The sequence below is a fragment of the Urtica dioica genome, chromosome 6 (genome assembly GCF_054948205.1).
Source record: "Urtica dioica subsp. dioica isolate 48M chromosome 6, U.dioica_male_clone48M_v1_H2, whole genome shotgun sequence".
Taxonomy (NCBI): domain Eukaryota; kingdom Viridiplantae; phylum Streptophyta; class Magnoliopsida; order Rosales; family Urticaceae; genus Urtica; species Urtica dioica.
The window spans coordinates 1,156,385-1,181,530 of record NC_142761.1 but is presented as its reverse complement, the minus strand read 5'-3'; the positions used below and the strand labels follow the sequence as shown (position 1 = coordinate 1,181,530).

The window sequence follows — 25,146 nt, the reverse complement described above, 5'->3', positions numbered from 1 at the left end:
AATTTATTTATTTTAGATATGTTTTATTCTTATTCAAAAGAGTATATTAGACATTTCACACTCATTCCGAACGGATGATGCTTATTACTTAAAAACCTTGAAGATTATGGATAGTTTGCAAACTGCCAAACTTGATTAAAAGGATTCAAAATTAGAATTAAAATTAGCACATTATGCGACGAACTTTTAAAATTAATTTGGTTAGTTTGTTTCATTGGCCGGTGACTTTGCTGAGGAATTAATCTTGGTCAAGAAATGGCATCTTAATGTTCATATCAGTAGTTTATGTAAGTATGTACAAGAAATAATAAGCTTTTTAAAAGTTAATTTAAAAATAACAGATTTTAGTTCGCACTATATTAATGATAATAGATAATCTTTTTTCGTTTCACACTATATATTCTTGCAATTTCTAGAAATCATGATATTCAAATGACTTGACTTGCATTCAACCAAAGCATGCCTTACTAAAGAATCAGTACAACCGTCATTGTTTGTCGTATTTCTATGATATAAATCATGAAAGTTTCGATCGACTTTTATAAGCAATGCCACGTATAGATGAGTAAGATAACAAAGCGTTCTAATATTCAATTAATTTGTCCAAAATCAAAACACTATACCATCATTTATTGCTGTGGTGTTATTTTTATTATCAAATTTAGAACTTTGGTTTCATTTTTTTGTATTATCTAGCCTCCTAGATTGTCCAATGTTGCGTTATTTATAATTAACTAGCTACCGATTCTATTAACTGTAATTAAATTGACAATTTTGTCCAAATAGCTCAATTAATAGGCATGAATTATTTAGATAAAATTGTCAATTTAACTGTAGTAAATAAAATCAGTGACTAATTAATTATAATTAATTAAACGTTAACTATTATACAAACTTAAAGTTTCTAATTAACTACGTTGGAGCATTTTAATGATGAGGAATCAATTGAGTTAAACAAATTATAGCGAAAATCATGGTATGCTATCTTTGACCCAAATAACATATTAGAAAAAAGGAGTACGTAAATTTCATGGCAAAAGCAAAAGGAAAACTTCACCAGCTAATGTGCTTGCCTCTCACCTAAATCTATAAATACAACACATATAACCAAACATGTCACAAACACTCTAGTTATCAATAATCTCTCTCTCTCTCTCTCTCTCTCTCTCTCTCTCTCTCTCTCTCTCTCTCTCTCTCTCTCTCCAAGTAATTAAAAAATAATGGGAATCTTCACATACGAAACCGAGACCGCCTCTCCAATCGCTCCGGCGAGGTTGTTCAAGGCCTTGATGGTCGACGGCGACAACCTCATCCCCAAAATCGTGCCCCAAGCCATAGAGAGCACAGAGATCATAGAGGGAAATGGTGGGCCCGGGACAATAAAGAAGATCACGTTCGGGACGGGAAGCAGTTATAAGTATGTGAAGCAACAAGTGGACGTCCTCAACGCTGACACCTTCACTTACTCCTACACCGTCCTCGAAGGCGACGCCTTGGCCGACGTCATCGAAAAAATCTCATACGACACTAAATTGGTCGCATCTGACGATGGAGGGTGCGTCATGAAGAGTGTGAGCAAGTACTACACCAAAGACGGGCATGACATCACCGAGGAGCAAGTAAAAGAGGGAAAATCTAAGGCCTCTCTCCTCTTCAAGGCCATCGAGGCCTATCTCGTCGCCAATCCTGACGCTTACAATTAAACTATACTCTATCAGCTTTTGTTCATTTATAAGTCGTAAAAACAGAGAGATGCTCTGTTTGTTTTTTTTTTTACTTCTCTGTTTTTGTTCTTGCATTTTGTGTTGTGCTTTGGTTTCCGATTCTCCGTTTGTTAACGTGTTATCTATCAATATGTTCTAAATACAATGAATAAAAGAATAATTTATCTTATGTTTAGTGTGTATAAAATAAAAGATTATTGTTCTATTTTTTTTCAAGATTTTTTCTTTTCATAAGTTATGATATTTTCATAATAAAAGGTTATGCTAAATGAAATCACAAATAATTAAAAGGACACTATACCATGAAGAACTCTGAGTAATAAACAAGTAGGATTGAATGACTAGGGAAAAAAAATCAATTGTGGTAATGGCATAGCCAGCCGGCTTGATATAAATAATACATATCTTAATTACAATCTAAAAAATTGTTTTCATTATTTCGTGTTGGAATATAGAATGCCAAAAAGAAATCATCAGCCAATTTTATTGCATTTATAGGCACCAAGTATGTATTATTGTAGAAAAAAGTCCCAAACAAATTCATTTCATGATCATCAAACTTAGATGGAAGTTTGATTGCTCTAGAACAAAATAAACAAACCCGAGGCCTTTTCCTTGACATCGGCAAATTTCTATTCCTCGATATATCGACAAGATTGTATACGATGTGATGCGTGATAGTGTTTTAATCAATGTAGATCTTCCATCTAGCAATGTCTCTAATTTGTACTCGTAAATTATTTTCTCGGACAAATTCTGCTCGGAAAAGTCACCTTCAAGCAAAGTGTAAATCATATTATCTTGATCGACGACTTCATTGGACACTGCCGGATTTTTATCCATAGCCTTTTGACATTTACAACGCTCTCAATAAGGCTCGATATAACCTTTGGAATGATCTCTCCCAAGTTTTTTACGATAGCCTAAAACTAAGCGGAGGAATAATGATGGTTATAACTCATACGGATGAGTTATTAACCCCGTGATTGCTGCAAAATTTAGCCTCTAATTATAATTTACTTGAGTAAACATTTAAGTAAGAAAAGTGGGGAGTAAAATAAGAGAGTTAATTAGGTTCTTATACGGCTTTCATTCGAGAATTAATTAATTCCATAGTTATCATCGTCAGAATTGTGTGGCTTTTATATTATCAAAACTCTTAGGCTGTTTGCTAATTAACTATTCTAAATTGAGAAGTGGAGATGATTTTATGATTTAATTTTGTTTATTTTATATAGTAAAATTCGGCGGAGCATACAAAAGAGAGAGCTGACAAATTTTGATTTAGTAATGGTACTCGATGACACATTGTTTTTAGACCAATGACACAATTCATATTGTTTTCGTATAAATAATAGTACTCAGTTATACTATGCACCGAACATCATTTTTCTTTATTTTTCGCAATAATAGCCCACTAATGTTCATTCAAATATAAACTAAATGAGAAAATGATGACATAAATACTTAATACTTTCGAAAACATACACTAAAATATTTATTCTTTTTTTTTTTCGCGACAAAAATACTTAATCATAAGTTTCGGTTGCACCATCAAACAAAGTCCATTAAATTTGAAGGAAATCCATGTGGCATCTTTAGATTAAACAAGATTTAATATTTTTTTCATAAAATTTACTACAAATTATTAATATCATTTTAATTATAAAAAATTTAATCATAAACGAATTTTATATTATAATTATATCTTAATAATATTTTTAAAATAATTTTATATTTATTTATTTAAATTAATCAAGCATGAATAATATTCTTTTTTATATAGAAAAATGCTTAATTAATTATTTTAATATTAAAAACTTTTTAATAATATCAGATTTTAATAATAAAGCTATCTTAGTTAATTATTTTGTAACAAGGATAATATAACTAATATTTAATTACTTTCAAAGAAAAAAAGTTAAATTGTGTTTAAGCTAAGGTTTTCACGTGAATTTCGGTCAAATTTAATTGATTTTATTTAATGGTGTAACTGAAACCTAACATTAATTATTTTTACCGGGAAAAAAAAATATTTAAGTATATGTTTTCAAAAACATTAGATATTTATGTCGTTATTTCCTTAAACTAAATTCATATCGTCTGTTATTTCTTCCAATAGAGCGAAAAACTTGGTAGTATACTGTATAGTATGTACATAAAAGAATATAGTCAAGCACATACAACACAACCATTATTTTTATTCCGCCTCAAGTCAAGAATCTGGATCAAGATAGAGAGTAAGATCCTTTTATTCATTTAGAATTCATTTATTTAGAACATTTCAAGAGAAGCCAAACCCAAAAATCAATGCACAAAGTATGAGCCTTATGTCTATGTTTTGGTACTTCAATCTAAAAGTAATTGTTATTAATTATCGTTTAATTGTAAGCGTCGGGATTGGCAATGAGATAGTCCTCGACGGCCTGGTAGAGAGCGGAGCCCTTAGCTTTTCCCTCGTTCACTAGCTTCTCATCGTGCTTGTGCCCCTCTTTGGCGTAGTACTTGCTAATAACCCTCATGACACACCCTCCGTTCTCTAGCGGAGTCAATATTCTTTCGTAATAGATTTTCTCAGCAAATTCGGGCATTGCGTCGCCCTCGAAGACTGTGTAGGAGTAAGTGAAGGTGTCAGCGTCGAGGATGTCCACTTTTTGCTTCAAGTACTTAGAGTCTCCGAACGTGGTCTTCATCACACTCTCGGGCCCACCATTTCCTTCTAGGATCTCTATGCTTTTTATGGCTTGGGGCACAATTTTGGGAATTAGGTTCTCCGCGTCCACCGTGGCCTTGAAAAGCCTTGCGGCAGGGATAGGAGAGTTGTTCTCACTATCGTATGTGACGACACCCATGATAGTTGGTGATAGGTGAAGAGAGAAGCGAGAGAGAATTGGTTTCGGTGAGTGATTTGAGAGTTTGTGAATGTGTTTAATTATGACATGTTTGGTTCATATGTGTGGTATTTATAGATTAAGATTAGGGTTCTCACAAAATGTCAAAAGTTTTCCATGTTGAAATTTTGAGGTTATTTCTTGTCATTTGTATTTAAATGTGTTATATAATTGATGATAAATGTATAATGTAAGATTGAAAATGTTTAAAATAAATAAATAAATACTTTGAGGAAAGCATGTCACATTGTGAAGATTCTCTCTCCCTTTTCCATGAAATTTCCTCTACTTTTGGAAATTTAATTTGGGTTAGAGAATTGTTTTTTTCCATAAATTTTGACCCAAGTGATATATATCATGTGAATAGGGTGTGTTCATGTACGTAATGAATATGCGAGTCCCCATACCTATCATGCTAATTATTTCTAGAAGATTAAGTCATCATTCTTATCATGTTCATTCTTCCTTTTTACATGCAAACATGATTTATTTCCTTTCCTAAACTTTCAATGTTATAGATGGCGAATGTCTTAATGATAGTGTAAATTGGGATAAAAGACTTATGGTTACGTGTGTGTGTGTGTGTGTTTTTTTTTTTTTTTAATAATTTACAAAGTTTAGAAGAGGAAAAAGCCAAAACCCTAACTCCGAGTTTTAGTTTTAATTGATTTTTTTTTAAATAATTACAACGCATTCACCATCTAGAATCTCGAATCTAGAAACTTTAGAGAAAGGAAAAAGCCAAAAATTTAATTTCCGTATTTTTCTTTTAGAGAATTAGACATATGATTAACCAAACTATAATTATATCATATAATTAAGAATAAGCCAAAATAAAAAAAGACCTATATATCATATTATGAGAAATTTAATTAGACATGTATTAAGTTATATATTTAATATTTTAATAGTTTGATTAATTATAATTTACTTGAAGGTAATCATTTGACTATTTCAAACAGTTCTTTCTTTTTGGTTTAGTAATTAACTTTGATTTAATAATACAACACATTTTTTATTTTACGTGATTAATTTAAATTTATTTTTTTAATTGTTTACATCTTGTAATTTTACTATCTAACAAGTTCTGGATGCTTCTCTAGTTATACTATAATGCAGTCCTTTGGTTGGTAACAAGTATTACCGATTATTAACTCTACATGATTTAGGAAAAAAAAAAGTCCAAAAACTCAAGTTTTTAGAACATGGAAAAATAAGTATATTATCTCCCTTAGAGTAATCGACCAAAGACTATCGACAAAAATATAATAATAAACAGTGAAGAACAATAAGAAACTAACTTCTAAGACTACACGTAATTCCGCTATAAATTTAATGAGAATAATTCATACGTTAAAAATAATTGTTTCCTACAAAATTGGGAAAAAAATTGAAATATTTAGTACTTATTGATATTTAAAAAGATATTTGGTTTTAAATTTAAATTGTGTAAAATCTTAACTAAAATAAAATTCATAAGTTTCAAGTAGCTTAGTTGGTTATATTTTTATTTAAAAATAATCTATATTCAAAAACAACTTATTTCTACATAAAAACTAATTGAAAATATTTATCATATGAATTTGATTAATAAATCCTAAACCTTGTACGTTATGTAAAAATATAAATTATCCTACCTCCCGGTCATTGTTATGGGTAAGTATATTTTCCTGATAAAATTACCTATATGGATAATGTGGGTGCACGACTTGTTTGATAAGGTGTCTTATTATATATATTTAATGAAACAGCCTATTTAACCTTTAAATTCTTTCTTATTTTCATTAATATTTTCTATTTATTTTTTTTATCTATACGGACAGATTCATTTTATTTATCCAACATATTTCTTCATCTCTCGTCACTCCATATGTAAAAACAAACATCGATCTCTTCATTTTCTGAACTTTTCTAGATTCTCATATTAGGTATTAACCCTTAAGAATCTTGATAGTTAAGAAACGGGAACAAAAATGTTAATATATTTGAAAGGAAGCAATAATTTGGGCTGACTGTAATTCTTATCTCAAAGGAACTAAATCTTCTAGAAATAATTAGCATGTTACATATGTTAAAAAAATCTCAATCTACATGATGAGAATGGGGAATCACTCGAGTCAAAACACTATGGAAAACATCATTTAAGATTCCAAAAATACTATGTAAACTAAGAGAGAGAGAGAGAGAGAGAGAGAGAGAGAGAGAGAGAGAGAGAGAGAGAGAGAGAGAGAGAGAGAGAGAGAGAGAGAGAGAGAGAGAGAGACTTTACAATGCAATGTGGTTGCCTTTAACATTAGTGTATAAATACCACATATATGAACCAAACATGTCACAAAACAAACATTCACAAACAACTCGAATATTATCTCATCAACCACTTTTCACTCCCTTCTCTCTTCACTATTAACTTATCATGGGCGTCTTCACACACGAAACCAAAACCGTTTCTTCTGTCGCTCCGACAAGGTTATTCAAGGCCATAGTGGGCACAGACAACCTAATTTCCAAAATTGCGTCCCAAACCATTAAGAGCACAGAAATCCTAGAAGGAAATGGTGGGCCCGGGACTGTGAAGAAGACTACATTTGGGGTAGAAGGCAACGGTAAGTACTCGAAGCAACGTGTGGACGTCTTGGACACCGACACCTTCACTTATTCGTACACCATCTTTGAGAGCGACCTTTTTCCGAACTTTGTCGAAAAAATAACAAATGAAATTAAAATGATCGCATCTGATAATGGAGAAGGGTGCGTCGTGAAGAGCGTGAGCAAGTTCTACTCCAAAGACGAGCACGACATCACTGAGGAGCAAGTAAAAGAGGCACTTTCTAAGGCATCTCTCCTCTTCAAGGCCACCGAGGCGTACCTCATCGCCAATCCCGATGCCTGCAATTAAACGACATTTGCTATTTGGTTACACATGCTCCGTTTTTACGTTCTCTCTATTTTTATTCTTGCATTTTATGTTTGTGTTTTGGTTTTGAGTTTTGGCTTTTGTTGAAATATTTTATATTAATATGTTTCGAATAAAATAAATAAAAGATGATCTATTTTGCTCTTTGACCATATAGATATAATATTGTCGTTCTATCTTAAGCTTTTGAGCTTTCTTCTTTTCATAGATGCTATATCTTGTAAAAATGGCTACTACTATTAATTTGATAGGCTTATATGTGCATAAAATAGGATATAGAGATCTATCGATAAAAAAAATAGGGCAATCGTGTCCAAATATCATATATTTTAGCTCATTTTCCACAGTTACAAAATACAAACCAAGTAAACCCCTACCTTTAGAGAAAAACGAAATATTGACAGTGTCTACAAGTTAAACACCCTAAAAATCCCACATTGAAAAATAATATCCCTTTATTATCAATTAGTGTTAAGATGTAACCTCGTGATGCTTAAGAAAATATGGGATTTAAAGTTTATATGCGTATGTAGTGAGTCGAACTCTTAATTTTTTCACTAATTAAGCTTATGTTAATCACTCGAAATGAAAGGCTAAAAGAGTTGAACAATAATTCAGAATATACGTTTTTTTAACCAATCTTTTCTCTAAGATGACAGTAATGACACGAATATTTGAAGATATTTGTAGAGTGGAAATTAAAGAAGGAATTCAAATGCGAAGGGAATTTGATTAAATTAGGTTAATACAGAATAGACCAAAAATAATAATAATAATAATAGCGACCAGCGCCAGATAACCTTTAAAAAAAAAAAAAAAAAAAAAAAAAAAAAAAAAATCTTAAATGGGTCGCACCTAAAAATAAAGAAAAACTGTTTAAACAGTTGGTGCGATTAATTTTAACTGAGAATTTCGATTGAATGCATCATACAAAAAACGACAGCTAATCAGGTAAAGAAGAATCAAACGACAGTAAGCTGAAGAAAGCAGAAGTAAGTCGTTGATACTAAGCCCAAATAAACAAAACTTTCCCAGGAAAGCCCTTTTAAGCCCAACTCAGTCAATATCCACCGACTCTTTGATCAGTCAAAAAAAGAACATTCGGAGTAACTATCTCAAGATTCTAGAAGGGTAAACAAGCCACGTCACTCGCACGCCAAACCCAAAGGACAAAACCGTCATTCATATGCAATTCTGTCCAAATTCCAAATCCAAAAATCTCTCATTTTCAGTTTCACAACTATACGCTTTCTCTCTCGACTCTTCTGACTCTCCTCTCGTCCTACTTCTGTTCCACATATTTAAATAAATAAATTAAAATTTAAATAAATTAAAATTTAAATAAATTAAAGGAACTCAAGACAAAAACCCCCCAAAAGAAGGATTTATTTTTTTTTTCTTTTCTAAATCTCAAATTAAACAAAAACCGTAACAGAATAATATAAAACAAAATTCTAATATATTTTCTCTATATCCCTCTTCTTCTTCTTCTTCTTCTTCCTTGTTTCTCTTCCTCTCCGAATCAAAAACCCTAGCTGTTCGTGTTTCTCTCATCTCCATTTCAAAACCCTAACCCTAACAATGTCAGGCTCTGGAGGAGTTTCGATCGCTAGGGCTCGCGGCGAGAATCGATTCTACAATCCGCCGGCGATACGGCAGCGACAACAGCTCGAGCAGCAGAAGCGGCAACAGAAGGAGCAAGAGCAGAGTCGTCCGAAGCCGTCTCCGGCGACTTCCGCGAAGGCTCCGACTCCATCGCCGCCGTCGTCTGTTGAGTCCGACAAGAGGACGGCGACGGAGACGACGACGACGACGACGATTGTGGCGGTTTCGGAGGATTGCGCTTCGTCGCTCTGCTCGACGAACTTGGATCGGTTTCTGGAGTCCACTACTCCTCTGGTTCCTGCTCAATGTTTGCCTAAGGTAAGCGAAGACCGAGTAAAAGATTTCGACTTTTAGGGAAAGATAATGTAGGTCTACTGATTTCTTTGGATAACTAGGTCAAATCAGGGCTGTGTATAACGCTTGACTTTACTCAGGAGGCTAATTAGGAGCTTTGATTTACGAGATTTGGATTCGGTAATTGGTTTCTGTTTCGTTTGCGTTTTATGATTTTGATCAGAAGAGCTTGAGGCAATGGAGAACTCGGGATCCGGAGTCGAGTCCGTACTTTGTTCTTGGAGATTTGTGGGAATCTTATGGAGAATGGAGTGTGTACGGTGCCGGAGTTCCTCTTCTGTTGAATGGGAGCGATTCGGTGGTGCAGTACTATGTGCCTTACTTGTCTGGAATCCAGCTCTATGTTGACCCGTCAAAACCCGGTCCTCGACTAAGGTGAGTGATTCGTGAGTGCTTATCGTGATTACCTTACACATACATTTGCTTCCAAAGAATTTATTAGTATTGGCACGGCTAGGGTTTTGTTTGGTATTTAGAAGCTTTACGTCTTAAGATAGATCCTCTACTAGGGTTCCGAGAAAAGATGCTATGGAAGTTGAACGCTGTTTTTAATTTATGTAATGGGGTTCGCGTGGATTATTTGAGCTCTTCGGGTTGGAGCTTGTGTTCTAGTTTGAAAAGCTTGAGGGTGGTGTTACATAGACAAATTTGTTTTCATGGTCTTTTTTTTCGTTGACGATATGCGGGAAAGTTAATCATGTGATTGGTTGGTTCTTCTAAAATTAAATGGGGTGGTTAAACATCTACCGTTGTTCCTTTACACGGCAATTTTAGCTCTGATTCATATTCACAGTATGTTAACGGTCTGTATTTAGTTTAGTTCCTTATTTGCAAAAGCATCGACCGTTATCCCATTACATAGCAAGTTTAGTCCTGATATCTACTCACATTCTATTATTGGTTGGTAGTTAATTCAGTTCCTTATTTCCAAAAGCATCGACCGTTATCCCATTACATAGTAAATTTAGCGCCTATTCACATTAGGAAAGATAAACTATAAGAACTAATATATGAACATTCGTAGTTATTTAACCAGATTTTGGTATTTGTGTACCGTTGGTAATAACTGTAATATGCGCACGAAGCTAAGCCTGCCAATGATCAACAAATACGGAAAATCTTGACATACAAAAGGTGTTCCGTTACTTAATAAAAACAGAAGTTTAAGTTGACCGAGTTTTTTGACATCTTATCACCTTTTCAAGGGTAATTTTAGATCCTTATCTGCATCTTGTTACAGGAAGGACGAGAGCGATGCTGAGTCATCCAGGGAAACAAGCAGCGATGGAAGTAGCAATTACGAAAGAGGACGTAGATCTGTTGTCCATGGTACTTGGGCTCAGAAGAACATCGCGGTGCCTAATGTAAATGCCTGGAAAGAAATCACTGACAAGAGTAAACCCTCCATGGGTTCTTCAAGTGATGAAAGCGAGACCCCTAATCCTCCGGGCCGCCTCGTCTTTGAATATATGGAGCGGGACACACCGTATAGCCGTGAACCTTTGTGTGACAAGGTTAGTTCCTCCGTGATGTTAGTCTCAAAATGAATTTTTTCGCTATGGTTCTAAAAACCTACAACTTTATATCTGGTTTCTACAGATCTCGGTTCTCGCATCCCAGTTTCCAGAACTGAGGACGTTTAGGAGCTGTGATCTGTCACCTTCCAGTTGGATTTCTGTTGCATGGTATGGATTTTTACGCTTGTATTCTCTTACTTAATTGTCAAGTGTCAACCGTTGAGAATGTATAATGGACTAAAATTCTCTAACCTATCTCCGATTTCCATTGTTAATGAAGGTATCCCATATACAGAATACCCACAGGTCCAACACTACAGAACCTCGAAGCCTGTTTCTTGACCTTTCATTCCCTATCGACGCCTTGTCAAAGTAAGTCTTCCCATCAAACGACTCCTGTGGTATGTCAAAATATTGGGTTTGTGATTTACAAAGCAATTAAAAAAAATAAATAAAAAAATTTGGGGGTTGGGCACAGGTACAAGTACAGAGGGGCTGAATTCCAACGGTGGTAGAGCTCGTGAGGCTCGCCGAGCTCACACCCGACTCTCGCTGCCCATCTTCGGTCTCGCCTCGTACAAGTTCAAAGTTCCGTTTTGGAACAATGACGGGGTCGATGAGTGCCAAAAGGCGAGCTCTTTATTGCGAGCCGCGGATAATTGGCTCAGGCTATTGCAGGTTCATCACCCGGATTATAGCTTCTTTGTGTCCCACCACACTCCCAGAAGGTGAGAAAATGTGTGTGTGTGTGTGTGTGTGAGTGTGTGTGCCTGTGAGAGAGAGAGAGAGAGAGAGAGAGAGAGAGAGAGAGAGAGAAGCTCTGTTTTAATGCCTAAACGTGATCGGTGACTTTATAATACTGAAACAAAAGAACGCTATTCCGAACAGCCATTGCTCCGAGTGCGAGGCTGGATACATATTTAGCGCTGTATCTATTTATTTTGTGTGGTGGATAAAACCCCCGAAGAGAAGGGTCTGTTTTTCAGAGCCTATGACAGATCAGTTTGTTTTTCGAGGCTGTATAGGAAAGGAAAACATAAAAAAAAAAAATGTTTGATAGAGCCGAGCCGTGTTCCTTTAATAAATGTATGTTTTTTTTTATTCCGGGGAGTGTTTCAAGAGTGATAAGATGTATGTAATTCGGGATTGCGTCTAGATTTCGTTTAGGAACCCCATAGTTCAGGTTCTTGAACCACTTTGTTACCTTGACCGTGGATTTTAGCTATAGTTTGATCCTTTTGCTTAATGATGATGATGATAATCTTAGGGAGAGTCATCTTGTTTTGTATGACTTTGGTTGACTTTTTAATGTATTACTTACAGTGTAAAAGTGAGCAATAGTGGTGCTTTGGTATTTGATACGGTTATTTACATAGCTGATTGATATAAAATTTGTGTATCATAATTTATCCGCATATCGTTTTTACCCGTCCGTTTTCCCATAATTATATTTATTTCATACTCTACCAATTATTCGTAGTTTTTTTTTTTCATATATATATATATATATATATATATATATGAATTAGTCCGAGGCTTTCTATTGGATAAAGGTTATAACATCCACATATGAGACCTCAAGATTAAGATTAAAAGGATTCAAAACTATAATAAAAAAGATAGCACAACTGTGTGTAAATTTTCGGCAAATGGAAGATAATAAAATGCACTTCATGTTGAACAACTCAATGGATCTTTTACAAAAACATCAAGAGTTAATTAACGAACTGAATTTGATAATCCAAACACTCACAAATGTGAGCAAGGAAAGAAGAGTCCTAAAGATTAAGATATTAAGTATTCACATGTAAACTTTTGCAAATAGAAGATAATAAAACACACTTTATGCTGAACCAAGGATTCACACGTAAACAAATTTTAAGGACACACAAAACCGAAATTTTCCTTGGATTTCGAGGAAACTCGGACAGGAACCCTTCCACTTTCCGGTTTTCATCATTTTCCAGGGAATCCTTTCATTTTCCTACTGTCTTTAGACAAATTCTCACTTCATTCCGAAGGAAATTTACCGGTAAGTGATCAAATCTCGATAATTTTTAAAATTGGATGATATTTAATAGACGATTTAGTTCAAATTCTTAGTTTTTAACTTTATTATTGTGCTTAATCGGAGTTTGTATCCAATTTTTTCAATTTTCGGTTACATCCAAAAATAGGGTTTAGATTTAAATATGCTTTTTTTATTTTTAATTTGAATATTATCATTACTTTGATTTTGTACTTTGCATTGAAATATGTCATTAGGTTTGTGTTGGGTTTTTGTTGAACTATAATTGTAGACTTTTTCTATTTTTATCATATGTTATGTATGATTTTTTTTAATAATTATTCACTAAATTCCTCTCAGAAAGTACAGTATTTGATGGTATTCATCCATGGTAATGGTAACTTCAACGGTACAATTTACCATTTTCTGTATTCCACGATATATCATTGATTTACCACCGGATACCAATAAAATTTGAGTCCCGAAACGGAACAGTAACGATATTTCGATCATTGTGCTGAACAACTTAATAACTCTTTAACAAAGACATCAAGGGTTATAGGGAATTGAGATTTAGCCCACATTTGGTTAATTTCTTGTAAATAGCCAAGTGGACTTATTAACATATTAGTAAAAGACTTATTTAACCCAGCCAAATTCCCGCTCATTATTTTCATCCCATTAATTTAAATGGAAAATAAATATTCAGCCATAACTACTCGCGCAAATCGAGGAAGCATCATTAACACCAAAAATCAAACATCACACGTAACCATAATCTTCACGCGACCCAGAAAAAAAATAACAAAAAAAAAAAAAAACTCTCGATCGAAACCCTAAAATCCATTAAAAGTTCTAAGCAAAAATATCTACCGGCGATTGAAAAACAAAGAGATTTGAACCCCAACAGCGAAGAACAAGGTAAGAAAGAGCCATAAACGTTCATGTGATTTTTTTTAAAAATATGTTGATTGTTCTGAGAATTTTTGTCGATAAAAAATCATTTTTGTTATATCAAAAGGGGTTTTCAGAATTGGGTTTCAAAAAATGGAAAATGACTGTCGTTTATGGTTGTGTAAATTAGTTCGAGTGAAAGTGTTAAATGGTTTTGAATATTTTGTTTCGAGTGAAAGATGTTAATGGCCGAATGGGTTTAAAATCTGGAAAAAAAAGGGGAAAAAAATGGGTCTTTGGATTTTATTTCTCAATGCAGAGTGTTTATGAGTGTAAGTGTGTTTGATATTTTTTCTTATCCTTTATTTTTTAATGTTTTGATTTATTTTGCATGAGTGATTGTTTTGGTTTTCCAGACCGAGATCATTTACACAAATAAGAAGAAATGGCCAAAAAGTCTCCCGCCAAGAAGGTCAACACCGAAATCAGAAAAGTGAAGGAGATGAAGTAAATGTAAACACATTGTAAATCTAAGCTTATTCACAGATATGTTTTTGTGCCATGGTGAATAGACGATTATGAAAAACAGTGAGAAAGAAATTTGGACGTTCACCGAAATCAGAAAAGAGAATGAGATGAAGTAAATGTAAATAAATTGTAAATGTAAGCCTATTTACAGATATGTTCTTGTGTCATGGTGAATAGACAGTTATGAAAAACATTGAGAAAGAAATTTGGACGTTCAAGAATCTGAAATTATCAAACATGCTGAAGGGAATACAATTTGAATGTAAAATTGGCGGCCAAAAAAAGGGATTACGAAAAATGCGGCCAAAATAAATATCAGATTTTCAATAAATGGAAAATATTGAAAGATTGTAATTCAATGTTATTAACCGAAAATAGAAACCAAATCAACTAGAAACATGCGGCTAGAACTTTCAAAATCTGCTAAAAAATTCAAATTCCACGTTTGAAAACTTGTCTAATCTGTTTGAAAATTTGATTCAAATTTAAAAAAAAAAAAAAAAAAAAAAGAACTGCCTAATTTAAAAACTTGGCCGAAATTATTAAGGGCAAACATGTAAAAAATAGGCAGTTAATAGGTTGCCACGTATGCAAGTTGGCTATTTACAAAGTATTTACCAAAGATTGACTAATTTACAATTCATGTAGTTTAGGTAGCTTACGTAACCAATTTCGAGTAGATCTATTAATAATTCCACTTGGTTATTTACTCAGATTATCCAAACTCCAAAAGGGTTCGAGTAGATCTATTGGAAGATGGCTAATGAAAGTAAAGTGAATCCCCAAATCGACGATGGGAAATAACAAGGTGACGAAGGGGCATATTCTCAGGCGCTCGAGCATACGAAATACAAAGGCGAATCCCCATAATGATTTTCCTCCTTAAGCACTCCGGGCCGAGAAAAAGTACAAAGTTCAAGGACAGGTTCTTTCTTTCTTTCCATTTTTTTTTACCAATTATTAGATTGGTTTGCCATTTTAGTCTCTAGATTACTTTTATTTGTTTTAGCAAAGTAGCTCTCATTCTCATATTGATTTTGTAGTCTTCTTGTCCTTATAAAAATAAAAATAAAAATATTTATTGATTTTGTAGTCTTCTTGTCCTTATAAAAATAGCTTAATAATCATTAATCGTATTCCAAGGTCTACGATTTGTATTTATTGTTTTCGCGACTAGATTATAATTTAATTAGTCATTTGTTTAAATTGGCAAGTTATTTGAGTTGGCAAATATATCTTTAAGTTAATCTTTATGCGAAACACTATAAAATCAATTAATATTCGAACTAAGAACGTGAATTAATGGGACTAAAACGTCATTAGTACAATAATTAAAAGAACTACCCGCGCTTGATTAAATATATATATATAAAATATTGTAAGTCAGAATCCCGAAATCACTGTTTGTAACGTTTTTATCCAATTATAATATGACACATAAGCTTTATTTTTTTTCCTTTTTTTTTCGCTCAATAATCGAGCTTTTGGTTCGCTCAGTACCTTTCTAACCATCATCTTAGTTTCGTACCTTGCCAAACTGATTCAAAGAGTAAAAAAAACCATCCGTGTAAGAGAGAGAGATAGGCGGTACACTTTGCTCGAGTTGTTTATGTTAAGTCATTGACTTATTCTTCTCTTCTCTTTCGAATTTTAAAGTTGGAGATTTTAGGGTTTTAGCTTCTCTTCTTTTGTTCTTCTAGAGATGGGTAGTGTGAATATGTGAGGAAGAGAAGGATTTAAACACGTGTTGTTCCTCTCCATGACAAGGTAAAGGCCAAACCTTGATTTTTGGTTGGTTTAATGCCCGATTTGGGGTTGAGAAATTGAGTTATGTGGATTTAGAGTTTGAATCTCTTAATTAGTGTTCGGGTCTTGATTATTGAGTGCTAAATTGATTGATTCTTTGTTTGATTTCGGATTTCTTGTTGGAATTGAGTGGTTGGTACGAATTGGTTTATAAATTAGGGTTTTCGGATTTGAGAAAGATGTTGCTCAATTTTATTTCAAATTAGGGCTTTCATTCTTGTTTAATTGCTATTGATTCCGTTTTGCATTGATTTATCTCTTTAAGTTTTTTTTTTTTGTGCTCTAGATCTCAATTCTTTTACTGACTCTTCTTTGTCTCTGTGAAGTGAAAATATTTGTGTTCCTTTTCTCTCTATGCTTTGCTTAGGCGAAATGCAACTGTGTTGCGTTCAATTGACTTTTACCGTGCTGTTTTGTTCGTATATCTATATATATTATCCTGAGCATTATAAGGAGATGTGATTTCGATATTGCAAGCTAAAACTCCGCTGTGAACGAGTCTGTTTGCGTGGGCAATGGCAACCTCTGCTTCACCTTCGTTCAATGTGTTTTCTTCTTTGTCCTTTTTCCTTCCATTTCACATCTGAAAAACCCGAATAATAATTAAATTATGGTAGTCAAATACATTCTTTTTTTTCTAAACCTTCATCGATGTCATGTGTAAACTTACTCCCCGTTGTTACGCCGCCTGAATCGTTACTGAGTAGCTCGACTCCATTCGCCGGTGTTGTTCTTGCTCGAACTCCTAGATACGTGTTGGTCTTTCGATCATCGAACGCAAGGATAAGAAAATTATGTCTTTCATTTATTTATTTAGAATAGACTCGTAGAGAATATTTTGATACAGGTTATAGCCTGAATGCAGTGGAGATTGCAGTCTCGATTCATATATGAAATTATAACTCCATTTCCTCGTGCCGTACACCGACTCTTTTCACTTGATTGTTGTTTATAGGTGAGAAATAGGAATTTTGTTGTTTTTATAATTATTTATAAATAACAATCATGCCTGATATATACGATGATCATGCCTGATCATTCCGATTATGGAGATCAGAAAACAACAATCAAACGTGAAGATAAAAACACAAATAAAGAATATACCTGTAAAATTGCTCTCTTCTCGACTATTTAGAATATCATATAATCAAAATTCTTATTTCTCACATGAACCACCTAAAACGCAATCGATCTCCGAATTCCGACTGATCAATTTCAACCGATTTAATTAGATCAAATCGCTCCAAAAGCTCTTATCCATGACCGTTGCGAGAGAGACAATCTCGGCAACACCGCTCTTCGCCCTCGCCGAAACCCTAGCCTCCACGAACGACCTCCGACACTTCTCCACCGCGAATCCTGAACACTTCTCCTTCGCCACAGCCAAACAGCCTTCCATTTCCCACTCCTCGCAGATCTCTCTCTCTCTCTCTCTCTCTCTCTCTCTCTCTCTCCTGATTCATAATGAGTCGGAGTAGAAGATATGGTATTTATTGTCCAGGAAAGTTAGTTTCTTTCGATGTTGGTCTTACTGAAATTTCCCACAAACGACGCCAAATTGTTGATGTCGATTTCGGGATCGTCAACAATCACAAATTATAATATGGTATATATTTGATTTATTTAAATATGGGTCTCAGAAGACTTCGTATGAGAAACAAATACTTTAATTGGAAGGATACGAATAAGGGTGAACAAAAGAATAATAAGATCTTTATTGATGATTGAATGTATTACAAATGGGCGAAGTATTGAACTCTAGGAGGCGAACTCAACGATGAAAATATAAACAATAGAGAAATATTGAAGGTAATTGTGTAGGCTTGTGTGTGCGAAAATCAGCATATCGACTTCTATTTATAGCAAGAGAGGAATTCATTGGAGATGACACGTGTCGATCAGTTCGGCTCCGTCACGTCCCTGGTCAAAGTCATCTCAGATCCGGTCTTCGCAGCGAGGTCTTCTATCTGACCAAGACTGGTTCCTTCGACTGAGTCAACACGGTCGGCTCGTCCTTCCTTTGGCGAACTGGGCTGCTGATACGGCTTGGGCCGACCTTTAAGAGTCGATCTGGGCCTGGCTGTTAGGCTTTTGGTCGGACTAAAACCCAACTAAAGTGATTTTTTAGAAAATTGATTTTTAACCACACACCTGATATATAATGCATGATCATTCCGATTCTGGAGATCAAAAAACAACAATCAAACATGAAAATAAAAACGCAAAATAAAGAATATTCCTGTAAACTTGCTCTCTTCTCGACTATTTGGAATATCATACAATCAAAATTCCTATTTCTCCCACGAACCACCCAAAACGCAATCGATCTCCGAATTCCGACCGATCAATTCACTCGCCTTGTAACTCGTCTCTTCGAGCTCTCTTCCCCACCGATTTAATCCAATCAAATCGCTCCAAAAGCTCTTATCCATCAACGTTGCGAGAGAGACAATCTCGGCAACACCGCTCTTCGCCTTTGCCGAAACCCTAGCCTCCACGAACGACCTCCGACACTTTTCCACCGCGAATCCCGAACACTTCTCCTTCGCCGCAGCCAAACAGCCTTCCATTTTTCTCTCCTCGCACCTCTCTCTATCCTCGAAATTCACGCTCTGAGGTCCGACCAGGTTTCGCCACCACGGAGGCTTGCAATTGCTCGACGCGGTCATAGCGCAGCCGATCCTCGCCGCGGCCTCGCACTGCTCGGAGATTCTGGACTCGCAGGCTCGGAAGGCGTTTTTCCAAGCCGCGGCGTCGCGGAAAGCGAGGACGAACGGACCGGACCGGGCCGCAGAGGAGCGGGAGAGGCCGTCTGAAGGCGATCGTCGTGGATGACTCTGAGTACTCTTCGAGATCGTGGTTCGACGACAGGTCCGCCATGGAAATTGGGGCTTTGGGGTTTCGGGTTTATTACCTTGAACTGTTTAGAAATTTAGATCGAGGAATTCGATAGCATAGATTCTATAGAGTTACAACTTATAAAAATAAAAATTAGTCAAATAAACCACCGAAATTTTAAGAATTGTTAAATAGTCAACTTTTTGTAATTTTTTTGTAAATAGTCACCTCAACTTATTTACGGCACTCAAAAAGACAAAACTACCCAAAAACATTCCCGTCTATTTTTTGTTTTTTTTTTGTCTTTTTTAGTTCTGTAAATAAGTTGAGGTGGTTATTTACAGAAAATTTACAAAAAATTGGCTATTATACAAAACGGTGTAAGTCAAATGCCTATATAGTTAAAAGAACCTATAAAAATATATAAAATTTATGTTATAATAATATATATAAAATAGAATGTATTTTTTAGTGTATGTTTATCTTAATTTTATTTAATACATATATAGAATATGCAGTAGTATTTAAAATTAAAAAAAATATATATATCTGTTTGATATATGTACTATAATAATTATTCCACAATAAAGTATTAATTTTTTTATATTAATTTTATATAAATATCATTTCCTTCTTCTTTCGATATACTTATAATTGAAATAATAATAATAAATATATATGTTTTTATTAGTAATTTTGTTTTGTCATTGGTTTTTTTTTCTATAAAAAGAACAAAGCATTCGTCAGTCGCTTGGTTCGATTCCTGAATACAACATTTTGCTTAAAATTTAAATGAAAAAGACAGCAGCAAAAAATCGACAAAAAAAATAAAAAACGACAGGAACCAAAAAAACGATAAAACTCGTCAAAACGACAAAAATTAAAAACGACGACGAATGCTCTGAATTTAAAGGAAAAACAACAGCAGTAAAAACGACGAAATAATAAAAACGACAACAATGGAAAATCGACGAAAATTGGTTTCAAACAACGACAAGTAAAAGGAAAAACGGCAGCAGAGAAAAACGACAGTTTAAATAATAAAGGACAAAAATTGGTTAAAAACGACGACTAGTGCTTTGAATTTAAAGAAAAAACGACAGCATGGAAAACGACGAAAAATACTTTGAATTTGAAGAAAAAACGCTAGCCATGAAAAACAACGAAATTTGAAATAAAACATTTGCTGAGAAATATCAGCTAGATTAGTCAGCACATAAGATATCAAAAACTAGATAAAAATGATTCCAAACTAAAAAAGAAAACCACAATCTTCAAGCACAGAGTCATTGTTAATCGATTTAGAATGGTAAATTTACCAGTAAAGTCAATAAATATCAAACTTCCGTGTCTGCTGAAAATTTATATTAAAATCACAAAAGCCTGTAATGATGGCTTAGAAATTTGTGGTTTATCGGGAAACGAACAAGATTTTCAAAAAATTCGTATCAGATTGAACAAAGAATTTCAGATCTATAAATCTTTCAAAACCAACACCAGATCTCCAAAATACTCCCAAAGTAGTTTACACTTACGCAAACAAGTTATAATGACAAAATCAGTACAATTGCGCTAAAATCGTAAATATTTTTCCCTCGTGATATATTTCTCGACGGCCAAATAGAAATCGAGAAGTTCTTACAAAATTTTCCTTCAAGTTTGAAGGTGGAAATGGAAATGGAAAACAATTCGGGTCGAAGAATCTGATTTTACCTCGAATTTCTCAGTCGCGATTCGAAGTTGATGTACGTCGAAACCCTAAACCGCGAAATAGGGTTGGGATTTTTTTCGAACTGACATTTTAAAGATAACTATTTTCGCGAGTTTAAAACTCCAATTATATTGATATTTTCTGAAAAGCCCTCGTTACTTACTAAAGGTGCCATTAAATTTCAGAGTGGTCCTTTGTTTTCCTGTTGTAATAATAAGGTAAGCCACAACTTGCGTAGAATTGTCTTTTTTTCTTTTCTTTTTTGCAACTTTTTTTTGGGGGGACAAATGCGCCAAGTTTTTCATTGGGCATCGGTCGGTAAACAAGTAACAATCAAAGAATTTTAACATGGTGTGATAAAATCTTAGTGCTAATAAAATCTGTTACTACAACTATGGCTTTTTTTTTTAAGGATTGAACATTCTCATTATCAACCAAAACCGGCTTCGGCCACAAAAATTCCGGACAAAAGTCGTTACCTCATTTAAACAATAAATGTTCTTAAATCAAAATGTAAAATCAGAAGACTGACAAAGAAAAAAAAAAAAAAAAAGACGAGTATCTTTTTTTTCTGTAAATCCTGTCAAAAACTTCCTTATGCCCCTTTAACAGATATTTTATGTAAATCCTAAATCGAGCAAGAGAGACTGCCAATGACAGATATAAACTTGATTCATACGCCATCTTCGAAACCTCGAAGAACTTCAAACCTGATCCGAGACTTAATGAAACTAATCTCTTCACAAAACAACATTATTTTAAAGAGGGATAGCAATTTTTAATCCAGAAAACCATAGGGATGCTTTCTCTCAAATTACTAATCTGATACTTTAACAGACACTAATCTAAACATATCAAAACAACAGATAACTATCACACTATTGCAGGCAAACTACAATCTAGGTACTAACTAAAGCATAACAAACCAAAAGCTAACTAACACAACCAGAAGAAAAAAAAAATTATGCATTTGAGATGGGGTAGGAATTTAAGATGGTGTAGGCTGACTAATAATATCTATACACAATATTAATAGCAATAAAAAAGAGTGGTTAAATTGAAAATTTTGAGAATCCATAATTTCAATATAGAGTAAAAAATGAGTATAATTGAAAGATTGATTTTAAATTTGTTCCATATAACACAATATTAATAGCAATAAAAAAGAGTGGTTAAAAGAGCTGTTGGGGAAAAAAAAAAGAGCTGTGGGAGAAAAGAGTTGTTGGGAAAAAAAAAAGTTATTGGAAAAATAGTGTTATAATAATAATATAATTAAAGAATTATGATTAAAATAATATTTAAAAAGTTTAGCTAGAGAATAGATGCTCGCTACATTTAGAGGGTTTTCCATTCCAAAAGTTAAAGTGATGAGCCATCATGAGTGGTTGGAGTGCTCATTTTTCTTTTTTTTTGTTAGCTATGATAGATAAATAGCTTATACAGAGAGCCTGGTTAGAGTGGCTCTAAGGAACGTCTCATGACCCGTCAGCAGATCTAATGCCTCATAGGTACGTCCCTCCAACGAGACCGTCCCTCCAACATGACCGTCTCTCCCACTATACCATCCTCCAACGGGACCCTCCCTCCAACGAGACCGGCTTCCAACAGAACCGTCCCTCCAATGAGACCAACCCTCCAACGGGACCGTCCCTCCAACGACTAACAAATGACGGGACTATCCCCGACTCTCATAACTTCATTATAAATACCTCATTCTCACAATGGTGAGGTCACTTTCTCTCAATTTAACAAATTTTTGCATCTCTCGTCTCAAAGCTTCTCTCTCTAGAATTCCGAAGCAAGGGCAAAAACTCTCCACCTCACATAACACTTGGACTAATGTTGAGCGTCGAAATGCGCGTCGGAGAGAACCCCTCCGCGCTTCTCGCGCGCGTGTGTGTGTGTGTATATATATATATATAAATATAAATATTATTTGCAACGGTATAAGAACCGATTAAGAGACGTTTATAGTATATAGACAATATATACTACTAGATGATAACCAACATTCATTATTTATCTTGGATAGAAACAGGGTTCTCTCTCTCTCTCTATTTCCATTATGCACATAAAGCTTACAACATTCATACAGACATACAGTTATATATATATATATATAATTCCTTGGACCTAACAATTGACAACCGTGGCGGCGCGGCCAGCGCTCCCCTAAAACTTCTTCTTTAAGCTTTAGTTCTTCGTTCGACAACTATAAGCCTCTCACAACTCATCGAGAATCGTTGACAACAACATTCCTTGAACAAACTCCGACTTCCGAGCCGTCTCTTCTTGCTCCTTGTGAGATAGCTGCGCCGTTTTTGTCTGTGGGACGACGCTTCTGCTAATTAAAAAAAATAAAAATAAAAATAAAAAAACTCTCTTCAGACCGGTCATTATTTCCAATTACTCGAATTAAAGAGGAAAAACTTCACGAATAGTTTGTTTTCCAAGTAACATTTTCAATATAGTGTTGATTTTAAATCCTTCAAATGTTTTTTCAAATTGTAAACACCGATTTGAGATTTACTTATAAATAAAACTATAAACAATTAAGAAAAATTAAATATAGCCAAATCAGTAAACAATTTTCTTTTGAAAATCTAGAAACGTTAAGAAAAATGAACGTTTATAAGTAAAAGAGACTATTTTTGCTATTATTAAGGTTAGACATGCCATTTTTTTACTAAATTCAAAAAAGCATATCATATGCAATTTCGACTATATAAAGGATATCTAAGAAGTTGGATTGAACCTATCTGACGATGACGACTGAGCCTTCGAGACGTGTCTCGGCGGGCCCGCTTCGGCTAGGGGTTGAACGGGCGGCTCGACACTCTCGGGTCGGTGATCGGGCGAGTTGTACATGAACGAAGAAAGCAAAGGGTCGGGCTCGGAGTTGACCGAAACGCCCACGGAGGAGGAACCTCCGAGTAGGGCTTGCAAATACCCTTCTCGTAATTCTCTCCTCAGCAGAGAGAACGAAAACCCGGAACCGTTCTTGCGGAGTTTCCTTCTGCGCTGCACGTGATACACCAAGTCAAGGAATAACGAGAACACGAAACCATGATTCAATCATTGATCATCCTATATATAAAAAGCTAACTAATCGATTTAAGGATATCTTAAGCAGACTTCCGTGCTGAGAGGTGACATGAGTTACAATATCTGACCCCACTCTCTTCGCGCAAACCGGACATATCTGAAAAAATAAAAATAAAAATCCAAAACTTAAATAGCAATGGTATTGCCTTAGCTCAAGAAAAAGCCACACAAACCAAATATATAATCAGTGGTTAAAAATTAATCTAATAGCAATAGTATCGCCTTTGTTCGACTAGTTTCTTCAAGACAAACAAAAGCATAAACCCATAGCTCTAAAAAGCTATACCCAACTATATAATTAGAGCTCAGAATTAAAATCTAATATGCTCATAAAGCTTTCGCTAAAACCTCATTTCCCATAAACCCATTGTACAGAGACAAAAATATAAGATTTGCAAGCTTGAACTTTAAAATAAAAATAAATAAATAAAAGTTACCCCATTCTTAGCTTCTACAGGATGTTCTTCGTCAATGTGGCAACAAAGCCCAACAACATCGAAATCCTCGGCACAAAATGGGCAAAGAAACTCCGACTTCGATTCCTCATCGCCATCAATCTCTTCGTGCCTGTACAGATCTACACTCACCGAATTTCCGATTCCCAAATTAACAATCGGAAGAAAGACCAAAACTTCCCGGCAGGGAAGGAAAAAAGAAAGCTTATTTCGACAGAATCGAACCTGATCGTGACTGGTGTCGCCTCGTAGAAGAAGTAGAGAAACGAGTGTTCCACGAATCAGAATCCATTTTTGTCTCTAAAGTGTTCTTTATTTGAATCGATCGAATGAGATATATGGTCCGGTTGTGATCTCGCGAATTATTGGCGTGTTTGGTCCGAAGGAAGTATCGAAATCAGAAAAGGGAAAAATTCGAAACCCTAAAAATTTACAGAAGAGAGAGAGAACATAGAAGAAACTCTCTACCAAACTTCTGGTGGGCGTTCAGGAACTATATACAACCTCTATTTTAGACGAAAACACCCAGAGTATTTAGCCTAATTTACGGAAATACCCTCAAGTGACGCACGGCCTAACAAACCAGTAAGGTGTTGAAAATAATGATATATATATATATACTAGTCTTTTAGCATCGCGCTACGCGCGAATGATTTTAGTATATTATAATGATAATAACAAGTAAAATTTATAGAGGTTAATTTGTATTATCAAGATTTGTAAACAATGGACACCAAAGAAACCGTCAATTAAGAAAAAACCCTTAAAAATCATAAACGAATAATAAAATGTAAAA

The 25,146-nt window shown here is 34.5% G+C and overlaps 2 protein-coding genes and 4 pseudogenes across 5 annotated transcripts; 3 read left to right on the top strand and 3 right to left on the bottom strand.

The window, feature by feature from the left end:
- Positions 1-1,124: 1,124 nt before the first annotated feature.
- On the top strand, positions 1,125-1,893 carry LOC149392724 (major allergen Pru ar 1 pseudogene; annotated as a pseudogene).
- A 2,073-nt stretch (positions 1,894-3,966) lies between these two features.
- On the bottom strand, positions 3,967-4,619 carry LOC149392723 (major allergen Pru av 1 pseudogene; annotated as a pseudogene).
- Positions 4,620-6,963: 2,344 nt separating this feature from the next.
- LOC149392722 (major allergen Pru ar 1 pseudogene) lies at positions 6,964-7,551 on the top strand (annotated as a pseudogene).
- A 1,383-nt stretch (positions 7,552-8,934) lies between these two features.
- On the top strand, positions 8,935-12,396 carry LOC149392721 (uncharacterized). Of its 2 annotated transcripts, none has more exons than XM_089617700.1 (6): positions 8,935-9,452; positions 9,655-9,863; positions 10,729-11,002; positions 11,088-11,173; positions 11,286-11,377; positions 11,484-12,396. In XM_089617700.1, the coding sequence occupies exons 1-6, from the start codon at positions 9,111-9,113 to the stop codon at positions 11,735-11,737; spliced, it is 1,257 nt and encodes a 418-aa protein (XP_089473826.1). In that variant the 5' UTR covers positions 8,935-9,110; the 3' UTR covers positions 11,738-12,396. The 2 variants fall into 2 exon arrangements, with proteins under 2 accessions (XP_089473826.1, XP_089473825.1); XM_089617699.1 differs by having other exon boundaries at positions 8,936-9,452; positions 9,652-9,863.
- Positions 12,397-18,398: 6,002 nt separating this feature from the next.
- LOC149392720 (uncharacterized) lies at positions 18,399-20,857 on the bottom strand (annotated as a pseudogene). Its single transcript, XR_016299858.1, has 2 exons — positions 20,793-20,857; positions 18,399-19,161 (listed from the first exon to the last, which is right to left on the bottom strand). The product of XR_016299858.1 is annotated as an uncharacterized LOC149392720 (transcript).
- A 1,928-nt stretch (positions 20,858-22,785) lies between these two features.
- On the bottom strand, positions 22,786-24,843 carry LOC149392719 (protein DEHYDRATION-INDUCED 19 homolog 4-like). 2 transcript variants are annotated; one of them, XM_089617444.1, is made up of 5 exons: positions 24,576-24,843; positions 24,333-24,472; positions 23,915-23,992; positions 23,546-23,817; positions 22,786-23,134 (listed from the first exon to the last, which is right to left on the bottom strand). In XM_089617444.1, exons 1-5 carry the CDS (start codon positions 24,640-24,642, stop codon positions 23,014-23,016), a joined length of 678 nt encoding a protein of 225 aa, XP_089473570.1. In that variant the 5' UTR covers positions 24,643-24,843; the 3' UTR covers positions 22,786-23,013. The 2 variants fall into 2 exon arrangements, with proteins under 2 accessions (XP_089473570.1, XP_089473571.1); XM_089617445.1 differs by having other exon boundaries at positions 22,786-23,131; positions 24,576-24,841.
- Positions 24,844-25,146: the final 303 nt, after the last annotated feature.